We start from the raw sequence: 25,607 nt of genomic DNA, 5'->3' as shown, positions 1-25,607 counted from the left end.
GCGCTTCACAAAAGTCAGGTTCATACATTCCAATTAATCTTAACCATTGAACAGTGCAGTCAGATTCAGTTTATTGGAATTCTAATTTCCCCTCGGGGATCAATAAAGTATCTTTAATTGAATTGAATGGATTATTCAAATTGGATAAAAAGCTTTTCTATCTAAGGAAACCCAGCAGATTGTATTGAGTTAGAGACTTATAGAAGTCACTCCTCCTGGATGAGCATGTAGCGACAGTGGACAGTCACTAGCGTTGACTATGAAGCAATCCCTCATATTGAGCATGCATGTAGCGACAGTGGAGAGGAAAAACTCCCTGAGGGACTACATTTCCACTGGTTATCTAGCACAGTGGTTCCCAACCTTTTATGACTTCTTGTTATACCACAGGTACCCCCTAAATCAAAAGTGTAGAATAAAACAGAATGCACAACAATTGATTATTAAATGAAAATCATTGTATTTAATCTCATTAACTTGAACATTTAGTTCTCAGGCATTTTATTCTTTTCAGCTCAAATTAAACATAAAGATAACTCTGTTGATGTGAACGTAAATAAGCAATATAAATAAATGCAAAAGACATCAATAGACATCAATAATTAACTTGCCTTTGTTTTAACAAAAGCTGGAGCTCTTTTGAATAAGTGCCCAATAAATAGACATTTAAACCTGAAATATCAGAAACAGAACTCTTAACAGTTCAGGCTTACTATATCAGTTTTACTTTGTGTATTTAACTGAGCTTTAATGAGACACCTGAGCTTGCTTGTCCATTATAAGCATTGATAGATCGGCAGAGACAGCTGTTACTTTTCTCTCTCCCTGTAGCGGAGCGTCATCCAGGTGAACAGCAATGACACCCCTGCTCTAGTCTTTCCCACCTGTAGTTGTTTTATTGTGCCGCTTTTGCTCTTTTGGTTGATAAAGGCTTGGTGTATTTTTGCACCTGGGTCCTAATAAAGCATCACACATCCGAGAATTATCCCTACTAACTGATGATATCTACCCGTCATCTTGAAAATAAAATAAATGTTTCCACGTACCCCCTGCAATGTGCTCACGTACCACGAGGGGTACGAGTACCCCCTGTTGGGAATAACTGATCTAGCATACTGCCCCCTGTGTTTTCAAAGAAAACTGCAGCAATGTCCACACCAATGTGTACAGTAGTTGTTAACCCCATCAGCGGGGTCCTGATGGGGTTAAAGCGTGACTTTAACTGAGCCTTAATACTTGTTTATGACTACAAATCTAATAGGAATGGTCTGAGAATGATTCTTGTCCTCAGTCTATTTATTAGCCAAATGATAAAGCTGAATGACATGACTGTGAACTAACTAGTGGATAAGATAGTGGTAAGTCGGGGCAGGTTAGAGTGCAGAACAGCAGCACTTACCGTCATGCTGCCTGCTCGTCTGCATTCCGGGGTCCTCCACACAAACCCTGACAGAATGTTTCCACCTAACATGGACCTCGCGGATGATAGGCAGGAGAGCGCCTGGGATCACTGGGTTCAGCAGCAGATGGAGGAGGCAATGAGACATCTGCCGGCCGATCTGGAGGTTTCACCCTCTCCACTGCTGTTGGAGCAGATGGAGCGTGAGGCGGTTCAGCCGCCTCCGCCTGCTCCCCTGGTTGCGCACCCTGATCCAGCAGCGGAACCGAAGTCTTCCACCTGCCTCAAGAAACACCGTCATGGAGCGACTTCCTGTTGTTCAACCGATGGGTCCATGCCTGCTGATGTGAGGGCTGCAGCGAGTTTTCCCACGTCTTCATCTGCCACAGCACTGTCTGCCAGGCTCGATGCACCTCTGCCCAAGCCGTCTTCACACTCTCCAGCCCAAGATTCTGTGGCGACGCCTGATGAACTGGAGGAGGTTTCAAGGTTTTGTGCTCGCCAGATTAAGAGCTTCAAGAGGACCAGTCTCCTATATCCCTCTCCTGAGTTTAAGGAGAAAGTCAGGCAGATGGAGGAGGATTATCAGACAGCAGTTAGGCAGTTTTACTGCTGCCCACCTTCATCCTCTCCAGGTCTCCAGAGCGCTGCTACTGAGCAGACCACGCCAGGTCTCCAGGACGCTGCTGCTGCAGCTCAGCCGTCGCCATGTTTCCAGAACACTGCTGCTGCAGCTCAGCCCATGTCATGCCTCCAGATGCCTGCCATTGTACAGCCCAAGTCTGCGTCAACCTCCTCTACTCACTGCAGAGAACTTCGGAAGCGGGACGCCTCAGTCATCGGGGGTCCCGGCGACGCCTCAGCTCCTGTGCACGCCACTGAGGGTCTCGGCGATGCCTCAGCTTCTGCGTTCGCCACTGAGGGTCTCGGCGACGCTTCAGCTTCTGCTTCAGCTTCAGCTCCTGCTCCTGGTCTGAAGGCCTTCCAGGGGTTCAGTGAGAGACTGGTGCTCATTCTGGTTCCTGAACCCTGTGATGAAGGGTTTGAAGACGAACCCTCGTCTGATCCTGTTCCTGAGCGGTTTGAGGAGAGATTAGTCCTCATCCTGGCCTCTGAGCCCAGAGACGAGGGTTTCGAGGAGGAAGCACCACCGGATCCTGTTTCCGAGAGGTTCAAGGAGCAGGGGTTCTATTATGATTTGGGGTTGTTTGGTTTTTGATTTGCGGGTTTTTCCTCTTAGGTTTCTCACAGTTAAGGTTTTGAATCTTGCTTCTGTTTATTATTTTCCTGGTCATGCTTTAGTTTTTGTCTTTTAGTTCATGTTTTGTCAAGTTAGGTTTTTGGACCACTATCTCTATTCATGTACTGCCCTTTGCTCATGCCAAGCCTGTCTTGCCACCATGTCCATGTTTTTTCTTCCCACCATCTTCTTCAGTATGTTTCTTTTCATTAAATCATTTCACTTACCGTCATGCTGCCTGCTTGTCTGCATTCCGGGGTCCTTTGCTACACAAACCCTGACACCACCAAACCACAGAACAGACATATTAGACTGCAATTACACTGATGAGTACAAGAGCAACAACACTGGCACATGAAATGCTGTAATGGAAGTTTGGCTGTTATCCATTTTTGTCCAAGTCACCTTTAGGGGACTACAACAACATTCAAATTGCAACAATCCCTGATGGGAATAAAGCTTTTAAAGTTAAAATTAAAAAATCAATTTGCATGAATTTGTGCATGACTGCCACCGTCTGGCCTGGAGTGTGAAACTGTACATCAGTGAGTTGAAAGCAGGTAACACAAATCCATCCTGTCACTGTGGAGATATAAACTGTCTTTGTGTGGTATCTCCATGAATTTATGTACAATGTACTGTAATTTGCCCACTCATTAAATTCCTGAGAACAGGCTCTCAAAATCTAGGTTCAGCAAAGGAATACTGAAAATAATTACTTTGACCATGTTGAGTAGCTTTTGATCAGATGTTTTTCCACCAGATTTTGCCAGCATCTTTTAATAACATGGAGAATAAGGTCACATTCAATATTGAGATATTTCAGTGTCCGATAAAGTGCAGTGCACCAAATTTGAGTTGGATGTAGTTTTTTAGGGATACAAACCTTGACTGCAGGGAGTATAATTTCTTCCCACAGTCAAGAGAGGCGGGAGACGTACTACAGCCAGATAAATTGAGAATATTTTGAGGATTTATTCTGAGACACACAGGGAGCGATGAAGGGAAGGTTAAAATAGTTTGTCAGGACAGACAAGGGGTGCAGAAGAACATCTATGAGCCACAACAGTTTTTAGGGGTAAAAACCGATGTTGGCATATGTAAAAACACATCTTGAATGGGTCTAAACATGAAGAGCTCAAGCCTATTTGGCTATATATCAACGCCTGTCACATTTATGAAATACATGTTTCCATTTTATGTGCATCATTTTGTATATTATATACAGGGGTTGGACAATGAAACTGAAACACCTGGTTTTAGACCCTAATAATTTATTAGTGTGGTGTAGGGCCTCCTTTTGCGGCCAATACACAGTCAATTCGTCTTGGGAATGACATATACAAGTCCTGCACAGTGTTCAGAGGGATTTTAAGCCATTCTTCTTGCAGGATAGTGGCCAGGTCACTACGTGATACTGGTGGAGGAAAACATTTCCTGACTCCCTCCTCCAAAACACCCCAAAGTGGCTCAATAATATTTAGCTTTGCTGACTGTGCAGGCCAGGAGAGATGTTCAACTTCACTTTCATGTTTATCAAACCAATCTTTCACCTGTCTTGCTGTGTGTATTGATGCATTGTCATCCTGATACACGGCACCGCCTTCAGGATATAAAGTTTGAACCATTGGATGCACATGTTCCTCAAGAATGGTTCGGTAGTCCTTGGCAGTGACGTGCCCATCTAGCACAAGTATTGGGCCAAGGGAATGCCATGATATCGCAGCCCAAACCATCACTGATCCACCCCCATGCTTCACTCTGGGCATGCAACAGTCTGGGTGGTATGCTCCTTTGGGGCTTCTCCACACCATAACTCTCCCGGATGTGGGGAAAACAGTAAAGGTGGACTCATCAGAGAACAATACATGTTTCACATCCACAGCCTGAGATTTGCGCTCCTTGCACCACTGAAACCGACATTTGGCATTGGCATGATTGACCAAAGGTTTGGCTATAGCAGCCCGGCCGTGTATATTGACCCTGTGGAGCTCTCGACGGACAGTTCTGGTGGAAACAGGAGAGTTGAGGTGCAGATTTAATTCTGCCGTGATTTGGGCAGCCGTGGTTTTATGTTTTTTGGATACAATCCAGGTTGGCACCCGAACATCCCTTTCAGACAGCTTCCTCTTGCGTCCACAGTTAATCCTGTTGGATGTGGTCCGTCCTTCTTGGTGGTATGCTGACATTACCCTGGATACTAAGGCTCTTGATACATCACAAAGACTTGTTATCTTGGTCACAGATGCGCCATCCAGATTTGCACCAACAATTTGTCCTCTTTTGTACTCTGGTATGTCACCCATAATGTTGTGTGCATTTCAATATTTTGAGCAAAACTGTGCTCTTACCCTGCTAATTGAACCTTCACCCTCTGCTCTTACTGGTGCATTGTGCAATCAATGAAGACTGGCAACCAGGCTGGTCCAATTTAGCCTTGAAACCTCCCACACTAAAATGACAGGTGTTTCACTTTCATTGTCCAACCCCTGTATGTGTTGGGATACAGACTGTAAAATGTACCATGTGCTATTGATTTAGGACAGTGTAAGTTAATTGCCGTGATGTCACCATCTTGTTTATTTTAATTTGATATTTTTCACACACTTTACAAGCTACTAGGTCTGTTCCTGAACCCAAATGGGTTTGTACTGTTGAAAAACAGGTTGGGCATTTTTAACCAAACATAGAGTCAGAAAACTGTGACCCTGTTTGTTGGTCTGGAGTTGGTCATAAAGTAAAAACAGATAGGTGTTCATAAATTCAGTGTCACAAAATTAGCATATCATTAAGAGGGTCTCTAAACGAGCTATGAACCTCATCATCTGAATCAATGAGTTAACTCTAAACACCTGCAAAAGATTCCTGAGGCCTTTAAAACTCCCAGCCTGGTTCATCACTCAAAACCCCAATCATGGGTAAGACCGCCGACCTGACTGCTGTCCAGAAGGCCACTATTGACACCCTCAAGCAAGAGGGTAAGACACAGAAAAACATTTCTGAATGAATAGGCTGTTCCCAGAGTGCTGTATCAAGGCACCTCAGTGGGAAGTCTGTTTGAAGGAAAAAGTGTGGCAGAAAACGCTGCACAACGAGAAGAGGTGACCGGACCCTGAGGAAGATTGTGGAGAAGGGCCGATTCCAGACCTTGGGGGACCTGCGGAAGCAGTGGACTGAGTTTGGAGTAGAAACATCCAGAGCCACAGTGCACAGGCGTGTGCAGGAAATGGGCTACAGGTGCAGCATTCCCCAGGTCAAGTCACTTTTGAACCAGAAACAGCGGCAGAAGCGCCTGACCTGGGCTACAGAGAAGCAGCACTGGACTGTTGCTCAGTGGTCCAAAGTACTTTTTTCGGATGAAAGCAAATTCTGCATGTCATTCGGAAATCAAGGTGCCAGAGTCTGGAGGAAGACTGGGGAGAAGGAAATGCCAAAATGCCAGAAGTCCAGTGTCAAGTACCCACAGTCAGTGATGGTCTGGGGTGCCGTGTCAGCTGCTGGTGTTGGTCCACTGTGTTTTATCAAGGGCAGGGTCAATGCAGCTAGCTATCAGGAGATTTTGGAGCACTTCATGCTTCCATCTGCTGAAAAGCTTTATGGAGATGAAGATTTCATTTTTCAGCATGACCTGGCACCAGCTCACAGTGTCAAAACCACTGGTAAATGGTTTACTGACCATGGTATCACTGTGCTCAATTGGCATGCCAACTCTCCTGACCTGAACCCCATAGAGAATCTGTGGGATATTGTGAAGAGAACGTTGAGAGACTCAAGACCCAACACTCTGGATGAGCTAAAGGCCGCTATCGAAGCATCCTGGGCCTCCATAAGACCTTAGTGCCACAGGTTGATTGCCTCCATGCCACGCCGCATTGAAGCAGTCATTTCTGCAAAAGGATTCCCGACCAAGTATTGAGTGCATAACTGTACATGATTATTTGAAGGTTGACGTTTTTTGTATTAAAAACACTTTTCTTTTATTGGTGGGATGAAATATGCTAATTTTGTGAGATAGGAATTTTGGGTTTTCATGAGCTGTCTGCCAAAATCATCCATATTAAGACAGTAAAAGACCTGAAATATTTCAGTTAGTGTGCAATGAATCTAAAATATATGAATGTTAAATTTTCATCATGACATTATGGAAAATAATTAACTTTATCACAATATGCTAATATTTTGAGAAGGACCTGTATAAGGAGTAACAACTTTGTTATCCAGATTTATGTTTTTCATTTTCTTTTTTCAGACATAATGATGTTATCTTTAATTTATCACCATTCATTCTGGGCTGCACACTGTTACAGTTGGTAACACCAGCAGTAATGTCCTGGATTCAAATCCCTTCTGGGGCCTTTTTTATGAGGAATTGTAAAGAATTATCATGTTACCCCTGTGCATGCCAGGCTTTCTCCAACTTCCTCCCACAGTTCATACATGTTAGGTTAGTTGGCCACTCTAAACTATTTTTAGGTATTACTGTGTGCCTGCATGGTTCTTTATTCTATATGTCTGTGTTTTGCCCCAACCCACTCTTGGGTAACCTTAACATGAGACATTAACCACTTTAACCCATTTGTTTGTAAAAACCAAACCCAGTCTACTGTGTCACACCCATTACTTACCCCTTTTGTGTGAATTCAACCAAGACCGGGATGCAAATCTGACCCAGGACCAGCTTATCAAAATAATCCTAACTGGCTAGTTGTTCATGTTAATCAGCAGCTTCAAGAGCCTACTTTATGACATCCTGACCATAATGGGGTAAACACTCAGTGCTCTATACATATGTGGTCAAATAATTATCAGCTGAATTAATCAGAAAACGAGTCAGAATGCTCTTCTGTTGGAGCCACTTCAAGCATGCCACATGCTGAGGGAAATATGTTTTTACTAGCTTGGCAGAGTGTCTGCATAATGTAACATGAGACTGAGTGATTACTGGGTCATTGCTGCAACTTTTGAGTTGCAAGGGCGCTTATGTGTAGTTTAAAGAGTTTGGCTTTCTTTAGTTGAGACACAGCTTCTGCACAATGTTTGGACATGACTGACTTAGCTGGTAGACAAAAAATGTATGTGTCAGCTTAAAAAGGCAATGTTGGAGCATTACTAACTTTACAGTGGATCTTCATGAAATGCAAGGCAGATGTACAGTGGTTTAATGTTGGTATTAATGAAGGTTTGCTCACTATAAGAGTTTGGAATAAATTTTACCTTCTGTTATGCAAAGAATGAATAATGTTCTTTATTGATGTGATGCTAATTAAAACACACAACAACCTTTGTTTTTGCTCCAAGATGTAAGTATATGCACTCATGCCACTGTGAGCCTGCATCTGGTGGGCATGAGCTCAGAACAAGAGGTGTTTTCAGTTCACATGAACGGCCAAGTCCTGACGCACAGTGGCCACAAAGTGTCGTCAGTGGGGCTGATCAGCGGTTCCTCAGCCACTGCCAGCCTTGTTGCTTCCCACACGGGCCGCTGGCTGCTCTCCTCTCACACCATCAAGCACATGGAAGGTGGGTGTTCCTGAAGATTTAGATAAAGACAGACTCATCATTTTTATCACCCAGCTGAAACAACTTTAACGTATTTAAACAATTGTAGCTGGCATGCATGGTTTTGTGGACGTGAGGAAGTGTGAAGAATTTGTGGAACCCTCGAAGAGGATGACAATTGAGGAAAGACGACAAAGCAAGGAGTGGAAATATTATATTGCTGCAGAAGAAATAGTCTGGGACTATTCAAACGACCAGAAGGACCGTGTTGACGAGTAAGCAACTTTATTTCAAGATACAGTGTTACGAAAAAGTATTCCTACCCTAACAGGTTTCATTTTTTTGTCAGATCAAATTACTTTTAAAAACAGACAGATGGCTTGAGGATATATATCCAAAATGCTTTTTTCACAAGATGATTTCAGTTAATTGGCTGAATAAGCTTTCCAAACCAACCTGGCCCTATGTAAAAAATAACAATACCCTCCCCAAACCTGGTTGTACTACTCGACAACTGCCATCAAGCTGTATAACCTACAATGGGTTTTTTATATCAATGTGGAGGAATTTAGGCCCAACTTTATTTTATTCAACAACACTGGATGATTTTCCAGCATCAATGGTCTTTAATATCATACCAGCATTTCAATCCGATTTAAGTCCGGACTTTGACTGGTCACCATCGTTTTTTATTTTTAAGCTATTCTGAGGTGGACTTGCTGGTGTGCTTCAGATGATTGCTCTGCTGCATAACTCAAGTATGCTTGAGCTAAAGGTCACAAACTGATGGCCAGGATATTCTGCTCGAACAGAATTCATGGTGCCACCAACAATTGTAAGCCATCCAGGTCCTGTAGCAGCTGATAAGTCTCAGACCATCACATTACCACTACCCTGTGGTAGTGTGATGGTCTGGCCTTTTTGTTCAGCAGTGGTTTTAGCCTTGGAGCTCTCCCATATAGGGATTTTTACTGAGCCTATTTCTTATTGTTGAATCATGAACTCTGACCTTAACTGAGGCAGGTGAGGCCTGCAGTGCTTTAGGTTTTGTTCTTGGTCATTTTGCGACCTCCTGGAGTAATTGTTGATGCGCTCTTGGATTCAATTCAATTCAATTCATTTCAAAAATACTTTATTAATCCCAAAGGGAAATTAAATGTTGTTGTAGCTCATTATGAAGGTTTCCTCAAAGAGTCGTTGTAGATGCTGATGGCTGTGGGCAGGAAGGATCTCCTGTAGCGCTCCGTCTTACAGCAGATCTGAAGAAGCCTCTGACTGAAGACACTGTTGTTGTAAGACAGTCTCATGAAGAGGATGCTCAGGGTTCTCCATAATGTTCTTCATTTTATGAAGAATCCGTCTTTCCACAATGATCTTCAGAGGTTCTAGAGGAGTCCCCAGAACAGAGCCAGCCTTTTTTATCAGCTTGTTGAGCTTTTTTAAGTCCCTGGCTCTAATGCTGCTTCCCCAGCAGATGATGGCAGAAGAGATCAGACTCTCCACAACAGACTTATAGAAGATATGCAGCATCTTGCTGCAAACACCAAAGGACCTAAGCTTCCTCAAGAAGTACAGTCTGCTCTGTCCCTTCTTGTAGATGGCTTCACAGTTGCATCTCCACTCCAGTCTGTTGTCCAGGTGAACACCGAGGTATTTATACTCCTCCACCACCTCCACTTCTTCTCCCATGATAGAAATAGTTTTTGACTTATTCCTGTTTCTCTTAAAATCTACAATCATCTCCTTTGTTTTAGTCACGTTCAAAATGAGATGATTGTTTCCCCACCATGCCACAAAGCGGTCCACCACCTTCCTGTACTCAGCTTCTTGTTCATCTCTGATCCACCCCACAACTGCAGAATCATCCGAGTATTTCTGCAGATGACAGGAGTCTGTCTTGTACTGGAAGTCTGAGGTGTACAGAGTGAAAAGGAATGGTGAGAGTACCGTCCCCTGTGGTGCTCCTGTGCTGCTGACTACCTGGTTAGACTCACAATCCTTCAGTCTCACAAACTGTGGTCTGTTTGTCAGGTAGTCTTTGATCCAGGAGATTGTTGAGGCCTCCACCTGAGTCTTCTGGAGTTTCTGACAAAGTAAATCAGGTTGGATTGTATTAAATGCACTGGAGAGATCAAAGAACATGATCCTCACAGTGCTGCTGGCTTTGTCCAGATGACAGTGGGTTTGTTGAAGCAGGTGTATGATGGCATCTTCAACTCCAACTCCACAGCGATAAGCAAACTGAAGGGGGTCCTGATGGTTTACTGTTTGCTTACTCAGGTGGAACAATCCCTCCTCAGAAGGTTAAAAACTGTTTCATGTTTTCCCAGGAAGTAACTACACCTTGTTGTTACCAGTGAAATTAAACCAACAGAATGTGGAGTACTGAAAATGTATCAAGGGGAGAAGGGGGAATACAGTTATATTTTCACAGATTGCTTTAGATAGTGTTTTTAACAATATAAGGGTAATCACCATTTTAAAAATTGCATTTTGAATTCCCCCAGTTTATCTTTTAAGTGTGACCAGAAAAGCATAAACAGAAAAAATCTGCAAGGAGGCAAACAGTCTTTATAGAGCACTATATCCTGTGATGGATCTACAGCAGTGGTGGATGCTGATCTTTCAAGGAGAGGAAGCTCAATTTCAAGATCGCTGAATCGCTGATTCGCTCATTCGCTCATTTTTATGTTAATCAAAAAGCGATTCAGCCTCAAACAGATCATCCAATCATCATGCAGAAGCTGAGCGTCCAGGCCAGCCGAGGCAAGCCCACTGCCCCATAGACCCCCAGAAACGCTGAGCGTCCGATGGGCGGGAGAAAGCCCAGCATTTTTGCTTCACTATTGAACTCACTGTTTAAAGCACTGTGAAGCTGCGGGAATGAGTGAGAGGAAAGCTGCGTCGTTACCAGTGATAAGAAGCTGATTTTGAACAAAAGTTGAGCGTATTGTAGCGCATATTTAGTCAATGACATGTACACACAACAGTATATATTTGATCACTTATTTTTTTGACATTTTAGGGGAAGCAGAGCTTCCCTTGCAGTCTTAGAGCAATCGCCACTGATCTACAGTGCAGTCATGTTTTCATTCCCCACTAAGAAATGATGAATGAGTAACTCAGAATTACACTAAAATGTTTTCTCTTTGTTTAGCGACTACAAGCTCCAGTACCTGAGACAGTCAGCAAACCGTATTGGAAACAAGTACAAGAAGGCGGTGTACACTCAGTACAAAAATGAATCATTCACTGAAAAGTTGGAAAATAAGCAAAGGAAGGATGAGCTGGGCATCTTGGGTCCAGTGATCAGAGCACAAATCAGAGACGTCATCACGGTAAAGCTATACCAGAACTAAAACCCTAAACTATGTAATATGTCTGACATCTGCAGTAAATATTAACACAGACATATCAACCTGAAAGCCAACACAAAATATTCAGTGCTGGCACAATATTAAACAGGATAGGAGGCACTGTGTGATCCTTTTAGCCAGATTAGATTGTGACTTCATGCTCTTTCTTCTCTTACAGATTGTTTTTAAGAATTTGGCCTCAAGGCCTTACAGTATCTACCCACATGGCCTGACTTTAGAAAAGTTAGAGGAGGGAGTCAACTACCCAGAAGGAGGTACAGATTATTCCCTAAATAAGACACTGAACAAACATATGACTTTAAATATACGAAATGATGGAGTTGTTTGTGACATGATCGCCAGGGAACCAGTCTCACGGTGTTCTGCCTGGGGAAACACGCACCTATGTGTGGAAGGTACTCAAGGAGAATGAGCCTATGGATGCTGATTCCCGATGTCTGACACGGATGTACCACAGTGCCGTGAACATGCCGAGGGACATCTCGTCAGGCCTGATAGGACCCATCCTCATCTGCAAGAGTCAGTCTCTCAATGTCAGGAATGTACAGGTGAAGACCACAGCATTTTCTCTTCACTTTATTAATGTAGCACCAAATTACAACAAAAACTATCTCAGGGAACTTTAAGGAACAAACAGGTACAATTCAAATCCAGTCACATTCAATGCATTTAATTCAGTCACAAATATTTTCCTATTTAGTCCAGTAAAAATGCTATTCCAAGCGATTAGATTTAAGCCAATTAGTAAGACAGCAGCCTTTTTTAAGGAAAGTAACAAAATGCATTGAACATTCACTTTAAAAAAATCACAATGCTTAGCAAGCACAGGGTAATACTGAAAAGAAAACACAATTTTTGTCAGTTAGAAAGCTCCAGCAATCCCAAGCCTGGAATATTGTCATATGTGTCAGCCAGGTGAGGTTGAGAGGACAAAAAAGAGACACAGAAACAAACTCATTATTAAAACAAGAAATACCGCAATGTGTGCTAATATGCCAATGCACATGTAAAGGTACCCACCAACAGCATATCATTCTGCACTATGTGGTAAAAATCAAATATCAATAAAAAGTTGTCTCATTCTTATGAACCCAATATTGTCCATCTTCTCATCTCATAAGCTACATGTATCATTAGTATTAAGATTAAAACCAAACATGACAACATTGGAAGCACACTAGATTTTACAGTGGTTTCTCTGTAGTTGTGATGATAAAATGTTTCACAAAGAAATGAGATGCATTTAAATGTGAGTAATTTGTCTACTACTATGTAGCTGCAGTTTAATACATTTAAATTTAGACATTTGTTTTTACAACGTTTTCACTTCAGATGTGTTCTAAGTTGTAGCTCAAGGTATACAGGTAAACTAAAAAAAAACTTAAACCACGGATTCATATAGGGAGGGTTGGGTCCTTGACACAGCCATCCTGGATGCGAGTACCGATCCCGAAGACCTATGCTGCATGTCTTTCCCCTCTCTCCACCCCTTTCTCCACCCCACTTCCTGTCTGCCTGAAGTAAAAATAACATAAATAAAGGCCACTAGTGCTGCAAAAAACAAGAATTTTGTAAAAACGTTTTGTCACTAATTTCAGAAAGAGAAACTCATATACTATGTAGTTTTGTAACACATAGGGTGAAATATTTCAAGCCTTTATTTCTCATAATTTTAATTATTATGGCTTACAGATCATAAAAACCCCAAATTCTGTGTCTTAAAAATTTTTAATATTCCATAAGATATATAAAAAAGGATTCTGAAAAGTATGTTCACCTCTATTTCCTCAATACTTGATTGGGCTCCTTTTGCATGAATTACTTCATTAATGCGCTGTGGCATGGATGAAATCAGTCTGTGACTGTGCTGAGATGTAATGGAAGCCCAGGTTGCTTTATAGTGACATTTAGGTCATCTTCATTGTTCGGTCTGGTGTCCCTCATCAATCTCCTGACAATACTCTATATATTCTTTATGGGGTTCAGATCAGATTATGGTGTTACTGTGCCAATCAAGAACAGGAACACTGTGGTCACTGAACCAGCTTTTGGTACCTTTAACAATGTGGATAGGTACCAAGTCCTGCTACAAAATCAAATCAGCATCTCAATAAAGCTTGTCAGCAGAAGGAAGCATTAAGTGCTCTAAAATTACCTGAAAAATGGCTGCATTGACTGTGGACTTCAAAAAACACAGTGGACCAACACCAGCAGATAACATGGCACCCTAAGCCATTGCTGACTGGAAACGTTACATTAAACTTCAAGCAACATGGATTCTGTGCCTCTCCGCCCTTCCTCTAGACTCTGGGATCTTGATTTTGAAATGAAATGCAAACGTAAGCCTGTGGTTGTCCCTGTTGCTGGTGCACCTTTTCCTACAACATTTTTTCCTTCCACTCAACTCTCTATGAATATGCTTGGATACAGCCCTCTGAGCACAACCAGCCTTTTTAACAATCTTTTGTGGCTTACCCTCCTTGTGAATAGCTGATTAGTGTGTTATAGCAGGAATTCCCAATATTTAACCTTTTCACAATATAAAAATCTTCTGCAACACTGAATTTGGGGTTTTCATTATCTGTAAGTCATTATAAAAATTACAAGAAATAAAGTCTTGGAATATTTTCACTCATTTATGTAAAATTAATCTATATAATATATGAGGTTCACTATTTGAAATGAGTGACAAAGAATATTCAACTTTTGCATAATATTCTTATATCTTAGATGTATCTGAATATTCATATTCAGGTTGAGTATTTACGTTTTGGAGTCCTGGCTTGAATCTGATAGAGAATCTGTGGAGGGAGCTAAAAAGTAATGGAATGGCGTAGAGGCCTTCCAACTTTAAAGGCAGCTCATTACCAAAGAAACTTTATATAAATACCAGAGGAGATATGTGAAAACTGGCCTGCATTTATTAAAACTGTTTGATAACTGTAATAACAGTAAAGATTTTACAAATATTATTTAGAAAGGTATGCAAATTTTACATTGTTTTATCAGAAATAAACTTTATGGTTGAATGAAAATAGTTTTAAGCCTAAATCTGGCAGGTCTGTAAATAATGTTGTGCTTAACTGTTTAATATGTAATGGCACAGTAGCTTGGAGACTTTGTAAACCGACACCCTATGGATGTATTTCAAAGCAACTTCTTTTGTAAGTCCAGTCTGCCTGTAATTCATCACAGTGGGGATTAATCACTTGTTACACAAACTGTAATTCTAAACAATAAAATTGTGGCAGTAGTCAGGTGGCTTGCAAGTGAGGCTCCAGTTCTGGACAGCATTGTTACAAACATTCTCCAAACAACTGTATCACCAGGATATTCTACATTAGCAAGCCATGCAGTGCTGGGCCAGGTTTAATTTTCTCCACATAATCAATTCATGTCTTAATTATGAGAGGTTTAACTACACTACAGTAATGTTGCTGTAAAAACATTATTCTAAGGACACCTTCTGCCATACCACGTAAACTGAATAGTTCTGTCAGCTGTCAGTTTTCTCACATGTTTTTTCACCTTAAATTATTACTTTAAACTAATGCAACACATGGAATCAATGGAAGGCAAGCAAAGATGTTCAGACAGTATTTGCAATGAGTACTCGTACTCGTCGTCTTCCGCTTTATCCGGGACCGGGTCACGGGGGCACCAAACTCAGCAGAGACACCCAGACGTCCCTCTCCCTAGACACCTCCTCCAGTTCCTCCAGGGGGAGCTCAAGGCGTTCCCAGGCCAGCCGAGAGACATAGTTCCTCCAGCGTGTCCTGGGCTGTCCCCTGGGCCTCCTGCTGGTGGGACGTGCCTGGAACACCTCCTGAGGAAGGCGTCCAGGAGGCATCTGGTATAGATGCCCGAGCCACCTCAACTGGCTCCTCTCGATGTGGAGGAGCAGTGGCTCTACTCCGAGCCCCTCCCGGATGGCCGAGCTCCTCACCCATCTCTAAGGGAGTGCCCGGCCATCCTAAGGAGGAAGCTCATTTCAGCCGCTTGTATCCAGGATCTCGTTTTTTCGGTCATGACCCAAAGTTCATGGCCATAGGTGAGGGTAGGAACGTAGACCGACCGGTAAATCGAGAGCTTCGCTTTTAGGCTCAGCTCTCTCTTCAAAACAACGGACCGGCACAGTGCCCCCATTACTGCGGCAGCCGCACCGATCCGTCTGTCAATCTCCCACTCCATTCTTCCCTCACTCGTGAACAAGACCCCGAGATACTTAAACTCCTCCACTTGAGGCAGGGACTCCCCTCCAACCTGAAGAGGACAAGCCACCCTTTTCCGTTCGAGTACCATGGCCTCGGACTTGGAGGAGCTGATCCTCATCCCAGCCGCTTCACACTCGGTTGCGAACCGCCACAGCGCATGCTGTAGGTCTTGGCTAGAGGGGGCCAGCAGGACCACGTCATCCGCAAAAAGAAGAGACGAAATCCACTGGTCCCCAAACCAGACCCCCTCCGGCCCTTGGCTGCGCCTAGAAATCCTGTCCATAAAAGTTATGCACAGATGTGACAAAGGGCAGCTCTGCCAGAGTCCAACATGCACCGGGAACAGGTCCAACCTAGTGCCGGCAATGCGGATCAAACTCCTGCTCCGCTTGTGCAGAGACCAGATGGCCCCTAATAAAGGGCTCCTGATTCCATACTCCTGGAGTACCCCCCACAGGGCATCACGAGGGACACAGTTGAATGCCTTCTCCAGGTTCACAAAACACATGTGGGCCGGTTGGGCAAACTCCCATGAACCCTCGAGTACCCTGGAGAGGTTATAGAGCTGGTCCAGTGTACCACGGCCGGGACAAAAACCACACTGCTCCTCCTGAAGCCGAGGACCGACTATCGGCCAGACTCTCCTCTCCAATACCCTGGCGTAGGCCTTATCAGGGAGGCTGAGGAGTGTGATCCCTCTGTAGTTGGAACACACACTCCGGTCACTGTTCTTATGAAGGGGGACCACCACCCCAGTCTGCCAGTCCAGAGGCACTGTCCCCAACCGCCATGCAATGTTGAAGAGGCGTGTCAACCATGACAACCCCACAACATCCAGAGAATTGAGGAACTCAGTGCGGATCTCATCCACCCCTGAAGCCCTGCCACCGTGGAGCTTTTTTTTTTGGAGCTCTCAGCCTGGGTGATGAAAGAGTCTAACCCCAAGTCCCCAGCCTATGTTTCCGCTAGGGAATGCGTGATGGCAGGATTGAGGAGATCTCGAAGTACTCCTTCCACCACCCGATAATGTCCCCAGTCGAGGTCAGCAGCCTCCCAACCCCACTGTAAAGTGTTGGCGAAACACTGCTTCCCCCTCCTGAGGCACCGTACGGTTTTCCAGAATCACTTCGAGGCCAACTGGTAGTCCTTCTCCATGGCCTCACCAAACTCCTCCCAGGCCCGTGTTTTTGCAGCAAACCCACCCCAGCCCACTACCTCTCCCCGTGGGCCAGTCCAGAGTAGAAGAGAGTCCAGCCGCACTCGAGGAGATGGGTTCCAGAGCCCACACTGTGCGTAGAGGCTAGCCCGACTATTTCTAGTCGATATCTCTCGACCTCCTGCACAAGCTCAGGCTCCTTCCCCCCCAGCGAGGTGACATTCCACATCCCTAGAGTCAGCCTGAGTATCTGGGGATTGGGTCTACACCTTCGTCCGCCACCCAATCCTCTTTGCATCGGTCCCTCACGGTTCCCCCTGCAGGTGGTGGGCCCACTGGGGGATGACCTCGTGTCTCTCGTTCGGACTTGGCCTGGCCGGGTCCCGCGAGGAGCAACCCGGCCACCAGGCGCTCTCCGATGAGTCCCAACCCAGGCCTGGCTCCAGGGTGGGACCCCGGCTCCGCCGTACCGGGCGACGTCACGTGCCTGGATTTAGTAGTCCTTATGAAGGTGTCTTGAACTGCTCTTTGTCTGACCCATCACCTAGACTCTGTTTGCCATGGGAGACCCTACCAGGGGCATTTAAGTCCCAGACAACATAGCCTCTAGGATCATTCGAGCACTCAAAGCCCTCCACCACGTTAAGGTGGCGGTTCAAGGAAGGGTATTTGCAATAAGATGTTTTCCTTTTCACTTTGATCGGACACAAATAAAAACGGATACTGATTAAGCTAATTATCTGTGAAAGAAATTAGTTTTCCTGCCTAATAAACTTTATGCTTACATAGAACACCTGCAGTCCTCTCATGGTCTGGCTGCTTACTCCCTGCACGAGCAATCTGTGGTAGGCGTGAACTTTATTGTGTCCTCTACCCTCAGCTTTGGAATCTTATTTCTCTTAAATTTGAGACTCCAACTGTTTCACAATCCTGGGTCAAATAAAGTCTTGCTAACAGAGAGAGAGAGAGAGAGAATAAGTGAGCAGAAAATCTGTTGTTCCCTCTTGCATTTACTTCTGTGGAGCACACACCTGTTTTCTCTTAGATGATGAAGCAAATATACTCACTTAGACCTTTATCTGTTTTGCCAAAAGGCAGCCCCAAAAGCATTTAACATATTCACGGGGCAACAGAGATTCAGGTGGTAGGGGATCGTCCAGTAACTGGTCCGTTGCCGGTTCGCACCGTCACTCTCTCCGTCTCAGTTATTTTGCCCTTAGTCAAGGCACTTCACCCACCTTGCCTGATGATGGTAGTCAAAGAGCTCCGTGGCACTGATTGTATGGCAGCCCCACTTCTGTCAGTCTGCTCCATTGTAGCCACAGCTGTCAGTATATGAATGGGTGGATGAATGATTATAGTGTAAAGCTCTCATATTGCTCAGATTTGATAAAGTGCTATACAAGTACAGGCCATTTACCATTTTACCATTCCTGTTAAAAAAGTGTTTTGTGTGTGTAGCCATGGAAAGTGACAGGATTAAAAACAGTGATAGGGAGCAACATCATCAGCCACATAAGGCAGCGCCTTTGTGTTTTTCTTGGCATGACTCCAAAAGCTCTTTTTGTGTCAGTAAAGTGTATTTTAAAATTACTTATCTGCTATGAAAATTAAAGGAATGGCTAATTCTGATGTATTTATGTTTCAAACTTTCATGATTTTGTTTAGGTTTTCCTGCTTCAAAATACTAATATTAGAATTTTGTGGATGTCCTCTGGTTAAATCTGATTTTTCTACTCAAGAGTCAATCTCCTGACCTAAGCTCAGCCAATAATCAGTCTTCCAAAGTGATCAAATGGTGTAGCAGCAATAGGTTCTAATAGAAACGTTTGTTTGTTGGCCTGATAAGTTTTGGCTCTGTTCTGTTTTTCCACAGGTATTTCTATGATTCCACAGAGTTAGGTCATCTAAAAGATGTAGTCATGAACATCCTTTAAAAATATTCATAAACCTATGACATGTTCTTCAAATCAAGATAGAAGAGTGTAAGAGGTTTGTGTTTTAACATTCAAAAATATGTGAAGTTCAGAAACTGAGAAAAAGTTTTTGTTTTTTCAGCTGAGAGCAGACAAGGAACAGCATGCTGTGTTTTCAGTGTTTGATGAGAACAAGAGCTGGTATCTAGAAGACAACATTCGCCAGTATTGTGATCGATCCAAAGTCAACAAGGCTGACCCAGACTTTTATAAGTCCAATGTCATGCACAGTGAGTTTAATGTTACCACAAAAAAGTTAATTGCAGAGATTTTCCTCTACATTTTACAGCATCAGCTGCTAATAGTCAAGGTGTAAGAAGTTCCAAGTAATAAAATAAATGCCATTTAAATACAAATACCTCTAGCCTAACTCTACTTATTTGAATTCGTCATTAGAAATGTATTTTCTGACCCAATAACACACAACAGTGCTTTGTGAGCAGAGGAATATTAGTAGATTTTAATACACAGCTTTAATTTCTCAGTTGTCAAAGTAAGCATGCAACATCCGCAAGACGGGTAGAAATTAACAAATTAAGTATGAAGCATTCCAAGCAGGCAGCTCCAGGTAATGCCCCTTCGCCATTACCTACATTCCCCTACTGGGAATGTAGGTAATGGCGAAGGGGCAAAAGAGCCATCATCTTAAACTGGCCTTTTAGTCCAACATAAAGTTTACCTGTAGTAACATATGCTAATTATTTTAAATTGTTGGGACTTCTTGTGAATTGCCTCTGGCTGCCTCTCAGAAAATTAATTTCCATCTTCTTTCAACCTAAAGCAATAAATGGTTACACCTTTGAGAGCGGCCCTGTTTTGGGCTTCTGCAATGGTGAGGTTGCAACATGGCATGTGTCCAGCATTGGAGCACAGGATTACATTCAGACAGCTACCTTCTACGGCCATCCGTTCGAGCTGAATCACAGGACAGAGGACTTTCTCAGCCTTTATCCAATGACTGGGGAAAGCATCAAGATAACCATGGACAACATTGGTAAGTCACAAGTATAAATGTACTTTTCTTTATCATACCTTTTATCTGGAAAATGTATTTGAGGAACATTTGTATGTATATCTGTCTCACACAAGGTGTCTGGCTTTTGGCTTCATTGAATACGCATGAAACAACAAAAGGAATGCGTGTGAAGTTTCAAGATGTTAAGTGCTTTCGGGATCTCGAATATGAGTATGAAGACGGAGACACGGACACAAACATGATCAACAAATTTACTCAGTGGAAGCCTCCAAAAATTGAGGATATCAAAAAGGATGAGGAGATATCAAAACTTGGACCAACAAAACCAGTGGAGATAGACATCTACACGGACATGTTTGCAGAGGAGTTAGGTCTGCGGTCGCTGAGGAACCAGTCCAATAACTCAGATGTAGAGATATTGGACTTGAGGTTTATTGGCTATGATGATATTGATGTTTCTCCTGTGATTGGGAATACCAGTCCAAATCTGAAGGAAACAAAAAATAAAACTGAGTCATTTTCAAATCAGACTGCAATAAATGATACACAATGGAAAGAGGCAGATGGCAAAAACCTTACACAACACAACTTGCAGAACAGCAGCATCAGTAAACATGCAACACATGCACTGAAAAATAGTACTCAATCATTCTTTGACTACAGCACAACTGTTTTCAATGGCCACCGTGATTTACTGACCAATCAAAGCACAGTAACCACAAACAGGAGTGTTTCTGTAGATGCATCCAGTCCCAGTAATGCTACTGTTAATGTTGCCAGCACAATGAACTCAACAATTCTTGATGCCAATGGCTCAACAGTTCTTGTAAATGTATCTGGTGCCAACTTTTCCACTGCATCCAAGGAATCCACCATACTTACAGTGGGAACACAACAGACTGCCAATACACCCACAGGGGTACAAGAAGCCACTGGTCAGACCATGCCTGTACAAGCACAAGACAATACTAATCTTACTATAACATTGCCAGGGAATTTAACTTTCAAAGGTAACACATCAGAATCAAATCCTCCTGGCAATAACTACGCCTCTGTGGACATATTTTTGCCTGATGACTCTGTGGAACAACTCACAAGGGGTGATGTGTTCTTTTACAATGCTGTGTCTGACACCAGCATCGACCCCAACAGCACTCTGTCTAACGTCACTGTGTTACAGAATTTGACAAGCGAGAATGACCATAACACAACAACAAAGCATGATAATGTGTCAGTTGTTGGTACAAACCAATCTTTGTTCCTTTCAGTAATTGATGTTAAGGACGTTAACACCAGCGGGATGATCAGACATAACCATACCAGCTTTGAGTTGGTGTTGGTGGAGAACACAGCAAACAGTAAGGGAAACTCTTCAAACATGACTGCACAGCAAGAGTATGGACTACAAATGAATTTCACTGAAGTTGTGAGTGCTCCTGCCAATTCCAGCTTTGAAAATGCAACACATGTTTTACATAAAGATAGGTTGTTAGAAAATGGCACAATGAATGTATCCAGATCAAATTCATCAGGAAGGAGCTCAGAGAAAGGATCCCCTCTTCTTGGAGAGTGGTCCAATTCAACCTCAGTGGAAGGTTTTATCAAGGAGATTAATGGTTCATCCAACCATTCTCTCTCTGGTGTTTCATTCAAACTGCTCAGTTCAGAGGAGTTTGGTGCTTCAGACAGCAGTGAGGAAGTATTTATCTACGTTAAAGAAAACAAATCAGAGGCTATTAAAACTGTCTCCTTAAGACCACAAGGCTACAACTGGACCTATGATGGAACTCACCCCATGGTGCCTGAGGAGATTCCTGACCATATGAAAAAATACTTTGAGAATGAGGCGCCTCGAACGACACCACCTCCCAAAAAATACAAAAAAGTGAATGTCAAAATAACACCCCAGAAAGGTGAAGGCATAAAAACAAGGAAGAGGAATGACTACAGGCCTCAAGCCAGGAGTGGTTTACGCTTTTCGCCCCGAGGATTCAACCCAGGATTGACTCCCAGAGGTGCAAGGCCCGATGTTCCACAGCATGTCACTAATGAGGAGACTTTGATTAACGTCCCTGTAGTTATTGGTGTACCCCGACCTGATTTCAGTGACTATCAGCTGTATGTTCCTGGAGATGAAACACATAATGTCGAGAAGACAGAAAAAGACGTGATGGAAAATGAGTATGAGTATGTGATGTACAAAGACCCCTACAATAGCCTTGAAGACATTAAGAATCTCAACTTGGATGAAACTACTAAATACTACTTGAAGTTATCAGGCCCTGATGTTAAGACATATTTCATTGCTGCAGAGGAGGTCAAATGGGACTATGCTGGCTATGGACAGAGGTAAGCTTACAAATGAGAACGTAGATGATGCCTTCATGGAAAGAGAAATATTTAAATCAACAAAAAATACTGTTTAACATAACCTAGTTAAAGTGAGGTTTTTTTATTACCACAGGAGACAAGAAAAGTCACAGCAAAACATACGAGAGACGGAATTCACCAAGGTTGTTTTCCGTGGTTACCTAGATGTTAGCTTCAGCACTCCTGATCTCCGCGGGGAGATAGATGAGCATCTAGGCATCCTGGGTCCTGTTATCAAGGCAGAGGTTGGACAAACCATCATGGTAAGCTAGCTGCTTGCAGAAGGATTTTGAATTTTATTCTCTGTTTTACTGTTGGAACGGTTCATGGACAGAGGGTAGGCATACTACATTGACCCTTTCAGCTCCCCTCACTATCCTCTGCATGGGCCTGTGTGGCTCTGCAGCGGGTGTCATACAGAGAGGTCACAAAATGTTATGTGAATGCTGGTAAGGAGCAATTATTGCTTCATTTTCCTCATTAAGCGCAGCCTCAGCAAGATGGATACATCTGCAGACTGAAAGGGGGAGGGTCAAAAGCTTAGATGTTTTGGTCTGCACAGGAATTATTGGCTTCTTTCATTGGTCTTGTTTTCCATTTTTCCTCTTTTTTCCTTACTTTGCTGTTGTAAGGGGTGAAGAAAAAGATGAAGGTAATGTGATCCTCAGTCATGAAGATGGTATTTTAGAAGTATTTTTAAAATTGTGTCAGTCTGTTTTACATACGTGTATAAATATGTGTAGAAATGGAGCTAACTATTTCAAACGAAAATGGTTAGCTACATGGTGACGTGCTCATTCCATCCACGTGTTTTGCTCTACGTAGGTTACGCCTTCCCTTCACTTGATCAGCCCATCAAGCTTGGAACAAAAGATACACCCTTAACCAAAAGATACTCCCATGGTGACAACCTCGTCCTATCACATGTTTCACTTTACTTAGGTTACGCCTTCCCTTACTTTGGATATGCCTTCCTACAAACGACTTGTATCCGTAGATACAAGCCGTTTCCATGCAAGATGCATATATGTATATGTATATATATATAAATATATATAAATATATATATATATATATAAATATATATATACACACAGTATAGACTCCCTGTCAGATTGAATACTAAATAACTACTGAATACCATGTTTTTGATTTTTTGTAATTGAGTACACTGCTTCCACTCTTCTCCCCACAGTGGTGCTCAGTTTAGTGTCATAAAAAAAAAAAATTATATTCTAGTGGTAAAGCAAAGAAAATTGTCTTCTGGTTGTAACTGAGCTAACATGCTGTAAATGTGTTAGATCGCGACCCATAGAGTCAATTTCAAAATCTTTAAAGCCTTCAAACCCTTAAACACCCAAAGTCAGATCTTGTCTCTTTTGTCTTGTAGATTGTGTTCAAAAACAACGCCAAACGTCCATACTCTTTGCACCCTAATGGGGTTTCCTATACAAAGCAGTTTGAGGGTCTGTCCTACGAGGACGGGTCCAAGTACTGGTATAAGTATGACAATGAGGTTCAACCTAATACCACCTACACATACATATGGAAAATCGATCCTATGGTTGGGCCAGCACCGGGAGAGTCTGAGTGTCGGACCTGGGCGTACTACTCCGGCGTTAATCCTGTAAGTACTTACAGTTTCAAAACAAAGACAAATGTTTCACATGATTTCCTAAAAGCATGTATGTGTCACAAATTGTTAAAATGTATCTAAATGCCCTAAAACTACCTTACTAATCTCTACTGTAGTACAGTAGTTTCTGATTGGGCCATTGACACCATTTTTACATAAACCTTTATTTATAATCGGTTTCAAAGAGTAGGTAACTATTCAACTAACAATAAATGTTTAATATTTTATTCAAATTTTGTTTGTATGTTGCCTTATTCATACTCACTCAACTTTTAACATGTTTTCATGATACACCAACAAACGTCAATGTCTATTGTTGGGATTTTATGCAACAGAGCCACACAAAGTGCATAATTGGAATGTGGGAGGAAACATGCTCATGATCAGGAGCCATGCGTTAATTTAAACCGTTCCATTGTAGCTCTGGCTGTGTGTTTAGAGTTGTTATCCTGCTAGAAGGTGAACCTCCATACCAATCTCACATCTTCTGCAGCCTTATACACATTTTCTTCAGGATTGTCTTCTATTTAGCTCCATCCATCCATCTTCTTATCTGACCACCTTCCCCTTTCCTGGTGAAGAAATTCATCCTCACAGCATGACTCTGCCACACTGTGCTCCACTATGTTTGAGTCTGTGTGCTCAGCGTGTTCTGCACTATTTGTTTTGTCAGCCATAGCATTTTGCATGCAGAACAAGCCATCTGGTGTCATCTGGCCAGAGCAACCTTGCTTAACAGTTTTGATGTGTCCCCCACATGCCTTGTGATAAATAACAAGCAGGATTTCTTGTGACCATTTTCTAAGAAAGCGGCCCGGGCCACTGTTCCATTAAGGCCAGATTTGTAGAGTACACGACTGTTTTCGATGAATAATTTCACCTTGCTCTTTAAAATGTTTACCTCTTGCGGTATTGCTTTATAACCCAACTCTGCTTTAAGCTTCTCCCCAACTTTCTCCCTCACCTGTCTGCTGTGTTCCTTGGTCTACATGATGCTGTTTGTTCGCTGATGTTCTCTTACAAACCTCTGAGGCCGGAAACAGAACAAATGGATTAAATTACACTCTATTCATTAATTTTGTGACTTAATAATATAACTAGTTGCATTTGATTGTATTTATTAATCTATTATTTTAGATAAAAGGAGTTGAATACATATAGCCTACATGGCACACTCATTTGAAACAAATTTCAAAACCATTTGTTGATTTTCACTTCTTCCTGTACTGCCTTTTGTTGGTCTAACTCATACAATCCCAATAGAATATGTTGTGATTTATGGTTACCATCAAAAAATGTGGAGAAGTTCAAGGGGGCATGAAGGTTTGTAAAAAACACACTGTATAAATAATAATAATGTTTCTTGCAGGAGAGGGATATCCACACTGGCCTGATTGGTCCTTTGCTGGTGTGTCGAGAAGGCACACTGAAGAACAAGTCACTAAACACGAGGGAGTTTGTGCTGCTTTTTATGACCTTCGATGAGTCTCAGAGCTGGTACTACGCTCAAAATCGTGAAGTCATGCAAAGGAAGAACCGACAAAAAGTTCGGGATGACTACGACAAGGAGAACTTCAAGTTCCACTGTAACACTTTGTAACCTTTGTGTCTCATTCAAAATATATTAGTTAATTTCTAAAGAAAATGTCAGAACATTATATAGCAAGCTTATTAAAAGATATCTTGTTGAAATTACCACTGTATAAAGACTTGGAGCTACAGGTTGAGTTGCACCTCATTCTATGGAGCAAAAGGAGGAAACCA

The 25,607-nt window shown here is 42.7% G+C and overlaps 1 protein-coding gene across 1 annotated transcript in view; it reads left to right on the top strand.

The window, feature by feature from the left end:
- Nucleotides 1–25,607, top strand: part of f5 (coagulation factor V) — a 52,352-nt gene that overhangs the window by 16,597 nt on the left and 10,148 nt on the right. The window contains exons 6-16 of the mRNA XM_047371589.1: nucleotides 7,938–8,159; nucleotides 8,248–8,413; nucleotides 11,296–11,476; nucleotides 11,673–11,769; nucleotides 11,858–12,063; nucleotides 18,944–19,091; nucleotides 19,643–19,855; nucleotides 19,951–22,186; nucleotides 22,302–22,470; nucleotides 23,598–23,834; nucleotides 25,213–25,429. Of these exons, the coding sequence (XP_047227545.1) occupies nucleotides 7,938–8,159; nucleotides 8,248–8,413; nucleotides 11,296–11,476; nucleotides 11,673–11,769; nucleotides 11,858–12,063; nucleotides 18,944–19,091; nucleotides 19,643–19,855; nucleotides 19,951–22,186; nucleotides 22,302–22,470; nucleotides 23,598–23,834; nucleotides 25,213–25,429 (4,092 nt within the window). The remainder of the gene's footprint in view (nucleotides 1–7,937; nucleotides 8,160–8,247; nucleotides 8,414–11,295; nucleotides 11,477–11,672; nucleotides 11,770–11,857; nucleotides 12,064–18,943; nucleotides 19,092–19,642; nucleotides 19,856–19,950; nucleotides 22,187–22,301; nucleotides 22,471–23,597; nucleotides 23,835–25,212; nucleotides 25,430–25,607) is intronic.

The sequence above is a fragment of the Girardinichthys multiradiatus genome, chromosome 7, assembly GCF_021462225.1.
Source record: "Girardinichthys multiradiatus isolate DD_20200921_A chromosome 7, DD_fGirMul_XY1, whole genome shotgun sequence".
Taxonomy (NCBI): Eukaryota; Metazoa; Chordata; class Actinopteri; order Cyprinodontiformes; family Goodeidae; genus Girardinichthys; species Girardinichthys multiradiatus.
The sequence above is the reverse complement of the archived record's forward strand: the minus strand, read 5'-3'. Positions and strand labels throughout refer to the sequence as shown.